This window comes from Bos mutus, chromosome 5, assembly GCF_027580195.1.
Source record: "Bos mutus isolate GX-2022 chromosome 5, NWIPB_WYAK_1.1, whole genome shotgun sequence".
NCBI classification, from domain to species: domain Eukaryota; kingdom Metazoa; phylum Chordata; class Mammalia; order Artiodactyla; family Bovidae; genus Bos; species Bos mutus.
The window spans coordinates 77,129,691-77,144,533 of NC_091621.1; the positions used below are offsets into that span (position 1 = coordinate 77,129,691).

A 14,843-nucleotide genomic window follows, 5' to 3' on the forward strand; every position below is an offset into this window, starting at 1 on the left:
TCAAACTATGAGGCCAGTATTGAACCAACATTTAAAGGTCCATCCTTGCCAATCAATCCAATGACTTGTGTTCTCATTTGTCCCTGGGTAAACACTTAAAGAAACTTCTTGATTCAAAAATTAATCATGGATACCTAGATGGTACCCAGCACTGGGTCATCTAAAAGTATCACTGAACTTGGCAATATGCTGAAAACTGGTCTGGAGGTTTCAGGAACCAGAAGAAAGCGATTTGGAGTATTTCTTCCTGGGATGTTTATTTGGGTTTGACCGTGAGATGTGGAAGGAAGTTGACTGATATTAGCCTTGGAAAGAAGGTAACTGTCTAAAAACTGTTCACTGTCTTCCTTGACTTAGCCACTATGAAACATCATGTGATATGAAGTGAAAGGCAACAAATTTTTAAGAAAAATGTAAAATGTACTTGTACCACAAAGAATTTATTAACTTCGTGAGCTTCAACAAATTAAATAATCTCCTTAAAAGAGAGAAGAAAAAAAAAGGTCCATTTCTCATTACAGAAAGCTTAACAGATGATTTTTACATCCACTCAAAATATCAACAATTTACACTGCTGACTTTATAGGCTGCTAACTATATCTTTTCTCATTCCTGGTTCACCCTCTAAGAGAACTGTGAAATTACCTACCAATGACTCGATGAACATTCGTGGCCTTCAGGCCCATGAGGTCAGGGAGCTGATCGATGATGACTTCCCGCTCTGCGCTTCGTTTGTGTACTCTTTCGATGCTCCGCCTCTGCCAGTCAGTCCAGTAGACATAGTCACCCAACAAGGTAAACCCAAATATGTGGGGGATTTTGTCTTCCACGAGCACTCGTCTCCCAGTCCCATCGGTATTCATAACCTTCAAGTTTAAGTTTAAAGAGAAGGAAGAGAAAAAGATGTGTACTTATTCTTTATATATGTAAAAAACGACAAAAACCAACCATGCTTTTGTCAAAATCCAAGAGATCTTAGTTATTTCTATTACAATGCTTTCACAAAATGACAACATGCTGATTTAATAAGAATGATTTCAAAGACTCAACATAGGCTCATATTTAACTTCTATTTCTCCATTCTCTGATTAACCTTCCTTCTAGAAATTCTGACATTAGATTTAGTATGCATCTCCTATATTAAATGACCAAACAGAAGTACAATATTGTCACCTTAAGTTTGCCTGTCCATCTGTCTTCAAATTAGTATATACCTTTGCAAACATTATACCAGTATATATTTTGTTTTATGACACATTTTATTTTATCCTGAGAGTTTTGCCTTTTTAATATCTAAGGAAACAGATTCAAATAAGGTCACACAGCTTGTAAACAGAATTGGTGTCTTTTTTAGGACTCCTCCTACTTAGTATATTTCTTATTTCACTGTTTGAAGATTTTTTTTTAAACTACACATAATGGATTCTCAATAATCCCTCAGTCCTCAAAGGTTCTAATCACAAAACTGTCAGGTGTTTGACACTCTAGATACTCTCTCTACAACCAAGTTTCAAATAACTAGGCCGTATCTACAGTAACATGATTAAATTCACCCTGACACTTTCATTACGCACAGAAGCAAATTCTCTAGAAGTGGCAAAGGCATCTAACCTGTCTCTGACACTGCAGAAACACGTACTAATCTTCTGTTCTAAAACACAGGAAGTCTTCTGAAGCACCAACTTTCAAGTTCCCAAATGAGAACATTTCTACCATTTAAAGTGGTCTGGGGATCTCCCTGGTGGTCCTCTGGCTAAGATTGCAATCTCCCAAATAAAGGCCATCTGGGTTCAATCCTTGGTCAGGGAACTAAATTTCATATGCTTCAACTAAAAATCCCATTAGAAACAACTAAGACTCAGTGCAGCCAAATAAATAAATAAAAACTCAAGAAAAAAAAAGTAGTCTGGGTGCCAGGCAAATCAGCCTTCAGAAATGTCATTCTGTGGCTAAAAACCTGTACATACAAACATCTGCCACCCACTCACCTAAAAAGAAATATCAGGTATAATCTTAGGCAAGTACTAATTTTTTATCCATAAATTATATTCCATGTAAATCAATACTATGATGCCTAGATGGAATGACAAGCAAATACCTTCTCTCTCCTCTCTAAAAATTTTAAAATACTTGCTGACCTTTCCAAAACAGCCAACTCTTTGAAACAAAATATTTAAAATCTGAGCAAAATTATGCTATACTCTTATATCTTCAACTGCAAATATTGACTTATATCTGATGGAAGAGAGATTATATTAAATGTTTGTATCTGATACAACAGGACTTCTATTAATCCAACTGAATAAATCTGTCTTTAAACAGAATGTTTCTAGAAGTAAAAAACATAGTTCAAAATAATTAATTACTACTCCAACCCCTAATATTAAACACTTTTTAAGGTTAATAATTTCTCCTTATTTTTTTATATTCACATTTTCTTGCAACAGACCATTCCTGGATATATTTCATGATGTCTATGGCTTATCTTGAAGTTATTTTGATATTTAATAAAAGTAAAATGACTAAGTGGTCACTTTTGATAATCTGTTTACTTATCTAACTAGAAAGTCATCTCAAGAATACCAGGAACCTAATTCATCTACTTCCTTATTACATCGGTTCATAGCTACGATTAGAGTCTCATGAAGAACTCAATAAATATTTTTAAAACAATTTTTAAAAAGACAGCAGTTTCCTAAGACACTCAAGAAAGCTTCTTAAAAATGAAAATGAAAATGTATAGAACAGTTCTTATCCTCAGATCCTAGTTTGGCCGTGTGCATGAATAAAAATTATCCTTGCTCAAATTTTAAATTCATATAAAAATGCACACTGCAGTCTACTTTGGGAAAATGAATACATTCCTGATTCCCTCCTATAACCAGAGCTCCAAGAAAGAATTTCTGGCCCCATTTTACCACTTACTGCCTGGAAACTCTGATCAGGGTGAAAAATCTTTCCTATATAAGATCTAATTTAAAAAAAGACTAGCATTTTGAAGGAAGGCTTATGCGTGTGTATTTAAAAGAAGTATATGTGAAATTTTATAGATTTTAATAAAGTATATTAGCATATTTTTTGTTGTCTTGTCACTAGTTTGTGTCCGACTCTTTGCGACCCTGCCAGGTTCCTCTGTTCATGGGATTATCCAGGCAAGAATACTGGAGTGGACTGCCATTTCCTTCTCCAGGGGATCTTCCAACCCAGGGGTCGAACCATGTCTCCTGCCATGGCAGGCGGATTCCACACCGCTGGGCCACCAGGGAAGCCCTATTAGGATATTAAAAAACATAATTTAGAATAGTCGTTATTGTAGGTAGGAAAAGCTTATTTTAAAACTTGGTCTTTTTGCTTTCATCATAATATGGAGATTCTCTCTTGACTCTGGTATCTTCCTCTACCCTCCTTGCAAGAATTTCCTCCCAATACTATTTCCTTCCTTACCAGTAGCTCCAATTTCTCCCTCTCCGTAAGGTCCTTCTTTTTTGCCTTTAACACAACAGTTTCCACCATCTTAGAAAGATTTTTAAAAGCTGAAAGATTCCGTTTTTACTATTTGACAGTGATCTGTAACTGCTGCCTCCACCTAACACCACTCAGTCCCTTCACTCCTACAACCGGCTGACAACCTGTGACTCAGACAAAGTAACTACTGAAAACGATCAAAGACTACTTCCTTGTTTTTCTCAGCTTTTGTTAAGTTTGCCTCTTTTGACTCACTGAAACTCTACACTGGGTTTTCATGGCACGGATCTGATGTTGCTTCTTTTTCTATACAAAGACTGCTTTCTATCTCTTCATTTCACTGGTTCCTCTTTCCTTTTTCAAACCTGGCTGGGGATTTTCCAAGATTTCCTGAGTTGTTCTCTGTAAAACATCATTTAACAAGACAATCAAGTCTTATGCCTTTACTATTTATTACCTTCTGCAGAAAAATTACAAATATGGCAAGCTCTGGTCTAAGGTCTCATTAGTCTCTGCTGCAGTATTTCCCAAGGCATCTCCCAGAAAATGTACTGTTACCTCACCCAAAATGTCATATACGGAACAGGAAACCTATCTCCTCCATTAGGGGCAGGAGTTCATCATCCTATTAGACAGCATCTAACACAGACTGCTGAATAGTCTGTATTTTAGAACCCTAAAATAATAGTTTCTTATAAGTGTACAGTACATTAAGACATGTTTGATTTTATTTTATTCCTAGATTCAGTATTGTCTTGCATCAGCTATTTTACTTTTAATAAATTAACACTAATTTTGCTGATTACTATGCTCAAATACTGGCCTTCCTGTTAAAATTTACTTGCTGATCTAAATGCATACACCAGTTGTCCAATACTGAACTTGTTTTTAAAAATAAAACCTAAATTTCTACTTCAAAAATGCTACAGGATTAACCAACTCTCTTTTTTCAGTTATGTGTCCTGCAACATTCCTGATGCTTCATTTTGATAAATTAACAATTTAAACACAAATAGCTGATTAAATATGAATTCAGATAACAGGCAAAGAATAAAACTGAAAATCACAGGGAGAAATATAACAAAGAAACAATTCCAAAAGATTCTCCTGGTTCACAAAACCCAGCATTTTCTCTTTAACATTTACTCTTCATTCTTTTGCTCTCTAAAAATCTCTTATGGGGAAATTCACTGGTGATCCAATGGTTAGGACTCTGCTTCCACTTCAGGGGGCGCAGGCTCGATATTTGGTTGGGGAACTAAGATCCCACATGTCTCATGACTCGGCCAAACGCAACAAAACAGAACATCTTTTATGATTATCTAACAATATTCTGGCAGAATTCAACAGATGTGGATTTTAAATATAAACCCTATCACTCATGAGATAAGGCAATTTCTCATACAAAAAACAGGAGAACATATCATGCTAAATTATTTAATGAATAAAGACTGTTTACTTATTAGCACAGTATCAGATGTGTAGTACATGTTTACTAAATGCTGTTTTTCCCCTTCGTTGTTTTTAGTAAAATGCTTTAGTCCCTAAAAGTAAATAGCTACACTTAAATGACTACATTTAATTTAGCAAAATATAGCACTTCAAAATAAAAATAAATAAATATAGAAGCATATGTGGAAATAAAAGACCAAACCATCACACACTTTTTAAACAGAACAAAAGCAACAGACCTTTCTGTATCCTGGCAACTAGTGGGAAACTGCAAGGCTGCAGCCTTTGCTCATTTCTAACACCCATTTTTACTGTTTGCTTATGCCCACCACTTCATGGGAAATAGATGGGGAAAGTGTGGAAACAGTGTCAGACTTTATTTTTCTGGGCTCCAAAATCACTACAGATGGTGACTGCAGCCATGAAATTAAGACGCTTACTCCTTGGAAGGAAAGTTATGACCAACCTAGATAGCATATTCAAAAGCAGAGACATTACTTTGCCAACAAAGGTCCGTCTAGTTAAGGCTATGGTTTTTCCTGTGGTCATGTATGGATGTGAGAGTTGGACTGTGAAGAAGGCTGAGCGCCGAAGAATTGATGCCTTTGAACTGTGGTGTTGGAGAAAACTCTTGAGAGTCCCTTGGACTGCAAGGAGATCCAACCAGTCCATTCTGAAGGAGATCAGCCCTGGGATTTCTTTGGAAGGAATGATGCTAAAGCTGAAACTCCAGTACTTTGGCCACCTCATGCGAAGAGTTGACTCATTGGAAAAGACTCTGATGCTGGGAGGGATTGGGGGCAGGAGGAGAAGGGGATGACAGAGGATGAGATGGCTGGATGGCATTACCGACTCGATGGACGTGAGTCTCAGTGAACTCTGGGAGTTGGTGATGGACAGGGAGGCCTGGCGTGCTGCGATTCATGGGGTCGCAAAGTGTCGAACACGACTGAGCGACTGATCTGATCTGATCTGATCTATGCAACTTAGATGCACATTAACTAAAACAGTAAGCACAAAGGAGTAAACAGTTGGACAATTTAATTGGAATATACTTTTTTTTTTAACTTTACAATATTGTATTGGTTTTGCCATATATCAACATGAATCCGCCACAGGTATACATGTGTTTCCCATCCTGAACCCTCCTCCCTCCCTGTACCATCCCTCTGGGTCGTCCCAGTGCACCAGCCCTAAGCATCCAGTATCGTGCATCGAACCTGGACTTTCACTGTTCTATGAGACCCTCACTGCAATCCCCAGAATCAATGACCATACTTACTAAATGCAAATCACATGAAAAACATGATGAATGCTGAGAAGTTTACAACAGGGCCCCTTCTAGGTAAGGGTTACAATCCAATTGAGGAGGTAATCTACATTTATATTAAAACCACACACATACACCCTTCTCTGGTCTACAGCTGATCAGAAAAAACTTGAGCCAGAAGTAGCAGTTCAAATCCACCTCCAAGAATTAGAAGAATTTTGACAAAGAAAAAAAGAAAATGATTTAAATTGAATGAAAAAGGAATATTTAAATGAATTAAAAAAGTAACACAGTCCAGAATGTCTTGTTTGACTAAAAGAAACGCTTTGAGGTAAAAAGAATACATACAAAAGGGACTCAAAGAGACAGCTTCAGGCAGATATCACCTGATAGCCAGGTATGAAGTTCCAGATAAGAAAACTACAGAAAACAAGAAACTTATGAAAGCCACTTTAAGGAGAGTGACATAGCACAGCTATGTTTCAGGAAGACCTCATGTAGCGTATCACTGTGTCCTGACTGTGCTAAAGATAACTATCTCAAATGCAGAATTATGGTTAATAGGGCATTCCTAGTGGCTCAATAGTAAAGAATTTGCCTGCCAATGCAGGAGACAAGGGTTCAATCCCTGGTCCAGAATCCCACTTGCCACAGAGCAGCTAAGCCCATGCACCACAACTATGGAGCCTGTGCTCTAGAGCCCGGGAGCCACAACTACCGAGCCCATGCACCCAACTACTGAAGCTGGTGCACCCTAGAGCCCATGTTCCACAACAAGAGAAGGCACCACAATGAGAGGCCTGCACACCGCAACTGGAGAGTAGTCCACGCCCATCACAACTAGAGAAAGCCTGCACAGCAACAAAGACCTAGCACAGCCCCCTCCCTCAAAACTTAAGTATTATAGTTAATAAAATATTTTCAATTTTCATGGGATGATAATGTGTCTGTGTGTGCGGGTCTGAATGTTTGCAATTCCATGGACTGTAGCCCACCAGGCTCCTCTGTCCATGGGATTTCCCAGGCAACGGAACTGGAATGGGTTGTCATTTCTTTCTCCAGGGGATCTTCCCCACCCAGGGATCCAAACCCAAGTCTCCTGTATTGACAGGCAGATTATTTACCACCACACCACCTAGGAAGCCACAGAATAATAGAGGTCCAAAAAATCCCTTTTCTTGGGGTTAATTAGCCCTGTTTTAGAATTCAGAATTTTTTCTTGAAATATAGAAAAGTTAACACAATGCACACAGCATATCACCTCTACCTGGGTCCAGGGCAACACTTCATTGCCAAGCATAATAATATTTTTGCTGAAAGACATACACATATTCCCACAAAGGAACATAAACAGAGACTACAATTGGTCTTACACCACTTCAAGTCAGGGTCTTTACTAACTTAATTAACAAAAACAATTTTCAGTTTTGAGAGCTTTTTAGATTTCAGAATTATACATAAGGACTGCAGGTTAGGAGTGCTTTGCTGACCTTTACTCTGATCCCCTGACAAAACTGAGGCTTAGATCAGTGTTAATGCTGCTCTAAGTGCAAGCAAGGGTCTCAGAAAAAAGAAAAAAACATGCAAAGGACATGCTTAAAAGTTAAAAGGTAAGGTAACTTTTAGCAACATCTGGCAAAACAACAAATGATAATCTTTAGAACAGCAGAGTCCAAGGACTCAAATACAGTTCCCTAAAAGCCACAGCTAAGGATTCTATATAGCTTTAGCACATTAGAACATCAGTCCCTTCTAGCTAGCTATTCCTTCTTCTCTCACTTGAAAGGCAAAACTAAAAATCTTTTGTTTGGGGTTTTTTTTTGATGGGGGGGGGGGTAGTGGAGTAAATACAGTACTCACTTAAAGCTAGATGTAGCAGCTCTATTTCAAATTCAACAATGTAACTAAGATATGCTAAAGACACTTTCAATATAACTTTATAAGCACACCTATCCCCTTGACTACTCCCCTTAACTATCTTCCCATTCTTGACTGCTGTAGCTTTTTACAACTGAGTTGAGTCTAGAATAGTGCTGTCCGAACAAAGTATAATACAAGTCACAAATGTGAGTCCTGTGTAATTTAAATTTTTCTAGGAGCCAGAATTTTTTTAAGTTTAAAAAAATATATATTAATTTATTCAAGTATATCCAAAATATTTTTACTTCAAAATGTAATCTTCAGAACTTTTGCTGAGATTTTAATACTAATATTTACAGTCTTCTCAGTATGCATTTAACACTTTAAGCATCTCAATTCAGAGTAACCACACTGTAGGTGCTCTGTGGACATACATGGCCACTGACTCCCACAGTGGACTGTGCAGGATTAGAATTTAATGGTGGTGACTATACAGCCCACAACAAAGTTAATTTATTCCTGTTTTAAATTGGACCTCCATCCCCTCTCAAACCTGCCTGCCACCTTCGATGCTGCCCTAGACTCTCAGGCTCGGTAGAACCACAAACGTATGTTTTCCATTTGAGCTTTCTTCCCTCCCCAGCTAAACTAAATTCTAATATGGGTTAAAATTACTTCAAAAAAATGGTTTCTCATGAGAAGAATGAACAAAACTCTACTTGTTTCATCTTTTATCACATTTTCAAGTTTACATTTCAAAGTACCAGCTGAGATTTGTTAAGAATAAGGACAAAGGCCTGATTTCATTTCTTTCTGGTTATTTCAAAACAGAAGTATTAAAACCACATTTATTGATTACTGCAGATGGTGATTGCAGCCATGAAATAAAAAGACGCTTACTCCTTGGAAGGAAAGTTATGACCAACCTAGATAGCACATTCAAAACCAGAGACGTTACTTTGCCAACAAAGGTCCGTCTAGTCAAGGCTATGGTTTTTCCAGTGGTCATGTATGGATGTGAGAGCTGGACTGTGAAGAAAACTGAGCGCCAAAGAACTGATGCTTTTGAACCGTGGTGTTGGAGAAGACTCGAGAGTCCCTTGGACTGCAAGGAAATCCAGTCAGTCCATCCTAAAGGAGCTCAGTCCTGGGTTTCATTGGAAGGACTGATGTTGAAGCTGAAACTCCAATACTCTGGCCACCTCATGCGAAGAGCTGACTCATTGGAAAAGACCCTGATGCTGGGAGGGATTGAGGGCAGGAGGAGAAGGGGACGACAGAGGATGAGATGGTTGGATGGCATCACCAACTCAATGGACATGGGTTTGGGTAGACTCCGGGAGTTGGGTGATGGACAGGGAGGCCTGGTGTGCTGCGGTTCATTGGGTCACAAAGAGTCGGACATGACTGAGCAACTGAACTGAACTGAACCTGCCATTACATTTATATCTGCCATCTCCTTGGCTCTCCCCATCTCACTGGCTCTCACTAGGGAGAAGCTAGGTGGTTCCTAAGTATCTTTACTCCACTTTAATATTGGCCTGAAATTTTCCATAAGTAAAAAAAATTGAAAAAAAAATGGAGGAAAGATAACAGTCCAAGGGCATGTGAATAATGATATAATAGTTATTAACAAATGCTGCTATCATTTTTGTTATTCATACAATGTAGGCAGCAATTTATAAGAATAGTCTGAAGAGATTAAGGGATCAAAAGTTTAAACAAAATGTGACTGTGAGACCTCGCACCTAAAGAACTCTGTATTTCTCTTTATACTGAGTCTAAGGATTACTTTGTGAAATCTGTTTCCTTCCATTACTTTTGCAAAGTTGACACTTCTTAGCAAATTGGCTTCTACCCTAAACATTTCTTTTATCAACCACACAATCTCTCTTCTAGGCAAAAGCAACACAGTAAAACAAGAACATGTTGCTTTGTCTCAAAGAAAATTACTATTACATTCTCATACCCAAGGAGTAACAGTTTTGGACAGGTTACTAGGTTTGTAAATACCATTTTAAGCCTCTTTATGTTTAAAATAACAACCCAAATCCTGGTAAAAGACTGCTTGTACACTGTGAACCCAGAACAAATGCACCATTTTAGCAGATTCCAAAAGATTACCCTTATGCTTTAAAAGTTGAGCCAACACTAATTAAATCTTCTGGCAACTCTTGAGGTTGTGCTTCATCGTATTACCTCAGAGTGGTTTAATTAAACTGAAATTAGGCTTCTGTCACTCCTAAAATCTACCTCCAAATCTGAACCAGAGTCTCCAGTGGTTTCAGCTGCTTCAACCACATTGTGGTACGGATTTAACTTTCCGAGGCATTCCCAAATATTACAAACCACACTTAGAATATGGGCTACAACAAGAAACAGATGTGGGTTAACCAGAACATTATCTTCACAGATAGGAGGTAATGGCAAACCTTCTGTAGACATGACATCCGTTTTTGAGCAGTTTCGTCAGCTCATTAAATGTCAACACAGGATTACCCATCTTGGAATGCAGCCAGTCTGCTACCAAAGTTGCTGCTGTGCAACTTCTCTTGACTAGACATGTCCGAGAAATAGATGACAACAGGACAATCAGGCACCCATCACGAAATGAACTAGGGGTACTATCACGTTCCAAAGGAAATTCAAACGAACCATTCCTCTTACAATAGCCCAGCCAATACTCAAAATTATCAGTGAATTATTAGTTTATATATTATGTATATAAACAATTATACACTACAGAGGTTAACATAATTAATATATATTAATATATAATTATATATATATGACAAATAGGTATCATTGGGGTTGATTCATACACTCCATAGGGTATAAAGTATAATTTCACAGAAATGGCATTTTTGAAAACAGAAAACAATATATATTGATGACAATAACATTTCAGTCACGCAGAGTCTCACTGGAGTGAGAAGTAAAGAGAAACACTTTGCACCCAGTAGGGGAAACAGAGGGATATTCTGCATCTGTTTAAGAGAGCAGTAAGAACAAATTCAGTGCTGCATTTAAAGACTTTAACCTACTTCAAGACATTTTAAGTCTGAGTAAATACAAGTGATTTTCAATATGGAAAAAGAAAGTGTCACACTTGCACTAGGTAGTTTTATAGTATTTTTAGAAGGAGTCATGCTTAGAATATCAAACATTTGCAGTTACTATGCTCTTTTACAGACGAGCTACAGATTGCTATTGTGATCGGAGCATTCTAAAACAAGAATTACTCAGCAAAACTATAAAATTGAGAACACATTTTCAGCTGAAGGTATCGTTAAGATGAAAACCAAGACCACCTTAGTCAATTTACTCAACTGCTTCAGAGACACCTCTGAGAACCTCACTGTCCTGGAGCCTTTAATAAACCCTACTGGGAGAAACATCAGCATATTAACAAGTGAAAATTGATCCCTTTCCTCTCACTCAAGAATAACTTATGTACACTCTATTTGGAGTCTTAGTAGGGAAAAAAATTGTCTTAGTAATTAAGGCAAATTACTCCAGTACCAATGAGCATGCCTTATGTCCAGATTCTGGCTTTTAAATACTGCTACTGCTAAGTCACTTCAGTCGTGTCCGACTCTGTGCGACCCCACAGACAGCAGCCCACTAGGCTCCTCTGTCCCTGGGACTCTCCAGGCAAGAATACTGGGGTGGGTTGCCATTTCCTTCTCCAATGCATAAAAGTGAAAAGTCAAAGTGAAGTTGCTCAGTCGTGCCCGACTCTTAGCGACCCCATGGACTGGAGCCTACCAGGCTCCTCCGTCCATGGGATTTTCCAGGCAAGAGTACTGGAGTGGGGTGCCATTAAAAAGAACCATGGCTTCTTGGCACGGGAAATAAGAGAAAGCTGGACTATACTGTTGTTTCAAAAAAGTGAGTTTAAAATGATGGGGACTCCTTACAAAATTAAAGTCCTACTTCTGGTACAGATTGCAAAATGGGATCGATCCCAAAGAGGTATCTGCACCTCATATTTATTGTGGTATGGTTATTCACAATAGCCCAGAGGTGGAACCAACTTAAATGCCCATCAAAAGATGAATGGTTAGAGAAAATGTAGTATAGGCATAAAATGGAATATTATTCAGCCTAAAAAAATGATGGGAATCCTATCACATGACACAAACATGGATGAACCTTGCGGACATTATGCTACATGAGATACAGCCAGTCACAAAAAGGTATCAATCAGTTCAGTCGCTCAGTTGTGTCCAACTCTTTGCGACCCCACGAACTGCAGCACGCCAGGCCTCCCTGTCCACCACCAACTCCCGGAGTTCACTCAGACTCACGTTCATTGAGTCGGTGATCCCATCCAGCCATCTCATCCTCTGTCGTCCCCTTTTCCTCCTGCCCCCAATCCCTCCCAGCATCAGAGTCTTTTCCATTGAGTCAACTCTTCACATGAGGTGGTCAAAGTATTGGAGTTTCAGCTTTAGCATCATTCCTTCCAAAGAAATCCCAGGGCTGATCTCCTTTAGAATGGACTGGTTGGGTCTCCTTGCAGTCCAAGGGACTCTCAAGAGTCTTCTCCAACACCACAGTTCAAAAGCATCAATTCTCTGGTGCTCAGCTTTCTTCACAGTCCAACTCTCGCATCCATACATAACCACTGGAAAAACCGTAGCCTTGACTAGATGAACCTTTGTTGGCAAAGTAATGTCTCTGCTTTTTAATATGCTATCTAGGTTGGTCATAACTTTCCTTCCAACTGCGTAATTCCACTTAGACGAGTTATCTAAAGTAATGAAATCCTGAGAATCAGAAAGTAAAATGGTGTTTGCCAGGAGTTGTTCAATAGGAATGGAGATTCAGTTTTGCAAGATAAGAAAGTTCGAGAGATCTTGAACAATAATGCACATATAATTAGCACCACTGTATGTTTTAAAATGGTTAAGGTGGTAGCTTTTATGTTATGTGTTTTTCACCACAATTAAAAAAAAAAAAAAGGACACATGTGAAAAGAACATGGAATCACCTTGATGGTACTCCTATTGCCAATTCTGGGATAATCTTTGCAACAACATAATGATGACAATGGAATGTAACCTGTGGAATAAACTGAACATCCATGGGCTCATATATATAGAAATATGTATGTACAAATATACATGAATAACTGAATAAATAGGAAAGGGGAAACCTCTTCCTTATGAGAGAATTTCAATTAATATAATAGGAATAATGGAAATGGTGTAAGCGTTCATTTCCTGGTGATCACTATTCTCTGAGTATATAAAACAAATCTGGGTGAAAGTTTTACTACTCTTGCCAATTTTTTGTTGAAGTCTGCAATTATTTCAAAAACAAACAGGCAGCAGAACTCAACACAAAAAGTATTGTACAGGAAACCTGAATTCTATTGTTTTCTTTCTAAGTAGAAAGCTCTATGACCTTTGGCAAATAAAAGAAGCTAATCAGAAAGCACCAAGCACTGCTCCAGTTTAAGAAACGAAACCTGGGTTAGAGAAAATAAATGTTTGCTTGAGTATAGGGAAGTATCCAGAAACCATCTGATGATAATATCTAAACTGTCTGAACATGGCTTTTTTCCCCAAAGACAATGATACTCTGAAAACACATGAAATACCGTTTCCTTACTATCTGCAGACTAATGAAATCCATTGTAACCCAGAAGAGTTTGGGGTTTTCTCCCCCATATTTTAAGAACAACACTGTAACTAACACAAAAATAGTATTATAAATCTCAACCAGACATAAAAACCAAGTCATAAACCAATCCAAAATCAAAAATGAATGAACAACAAAACTAAATAAGTCTGAGCAAGGGCTAGATTAATAGCAAAGCCTCTAATTTCAGTCCTACTTACTAACTACAATCCTGGAAGATTTCAGAAGTTCAAAATAACAAATGAAATAACAAAACACTAGTCTACTGAAAATCTCAGCACAATAAAAGGGATTCTAACTCCTTCCCTGAGATTATTATTTCAGATCATATCTACCAAAAAAACAATCACAGTACAATGAATGAAGAGTCTGGGAACTCAGAGTTCAACCAAAAAATTAACAGGGCCTGCTTTATAACATTCTTAACATTTAAAACTGAAAACTACATTTAAAGTGGGGGGGGGACGGGACAGACTGAAGGTGAATCCTTTGCTCATTATGGATAACTTTAGGAATGACTATTACACAAATTCCTTAAATAGCTGGTGATAACTTAAGGTGAAAATGCTTGTCATTGTTAACACTGTTCAATGTTTTGCAAATTCCCTCCCAAGAAGTCCCAAAATTGTGGTCCTTGCTATTTATATGACTGTTTACCCTTTCCAAATCTAATAACAATAAAAATAAAATCTCTGTGACCCCATTTAAAGTATATATAATAGCTTCCAAGCTACAGGGAAATAACCGCCTGAAAAATGTTTTACATGGACTCAATTAACATCTACATATTTGGCAAGCTTCAAACAACAGCTTTCAACATTTATTTAAACCCGTCACACATGTTAATAATGAAGTAGTCCGCACAGAGGTCAATGCAAAATCTAAATGAATAGCTTACCAGAAGTTAATATCAGTAAAACTGAGTTACAAAGATACTGAACCTCCAATACGCCAAGTTTTCCTTAGGTGAGAGGAATTACAGGCACAGTATATAAGGAAAAATTTTAAGAAAAAAAAAAAAGTCATGTCATCTGTGATATACATTCCTTCTTAGCAATTCTCCCAAGCAAAATGCTTTATTTGTTCTTACCCTATGATATGCAATTAGTATAAAAAGCACCAGAAAATGTTAAAGCTGGAAGGAACG

General features: G+C 37.8%; 1 protein-coding gene across 4 annotated transcripts in view; it reads right to left on the reverse strand.

Moving 5' to 3' along the window:
* LRP6 (LDL receptor related protein 6) overlaps positions 1-14,843 on the reverse strand; it is a 178,694-nt gene that overhangs the window by 51,953 nt on the left and 111,898 nt on the right. For all 4 annotated transcript variants that reach the window (XM_005890037.2, XM_005890036.3, XM_070371106.1 and 1 more), the window contains one exon: positions 650-866. In XM_005890037.2, the coding sequence (XP_005890099.1) occupies positions 650-866 (217 nt within the window). The remainder of the gene's footprint in view (positions 1-649; positions 867-14,843) is intronic.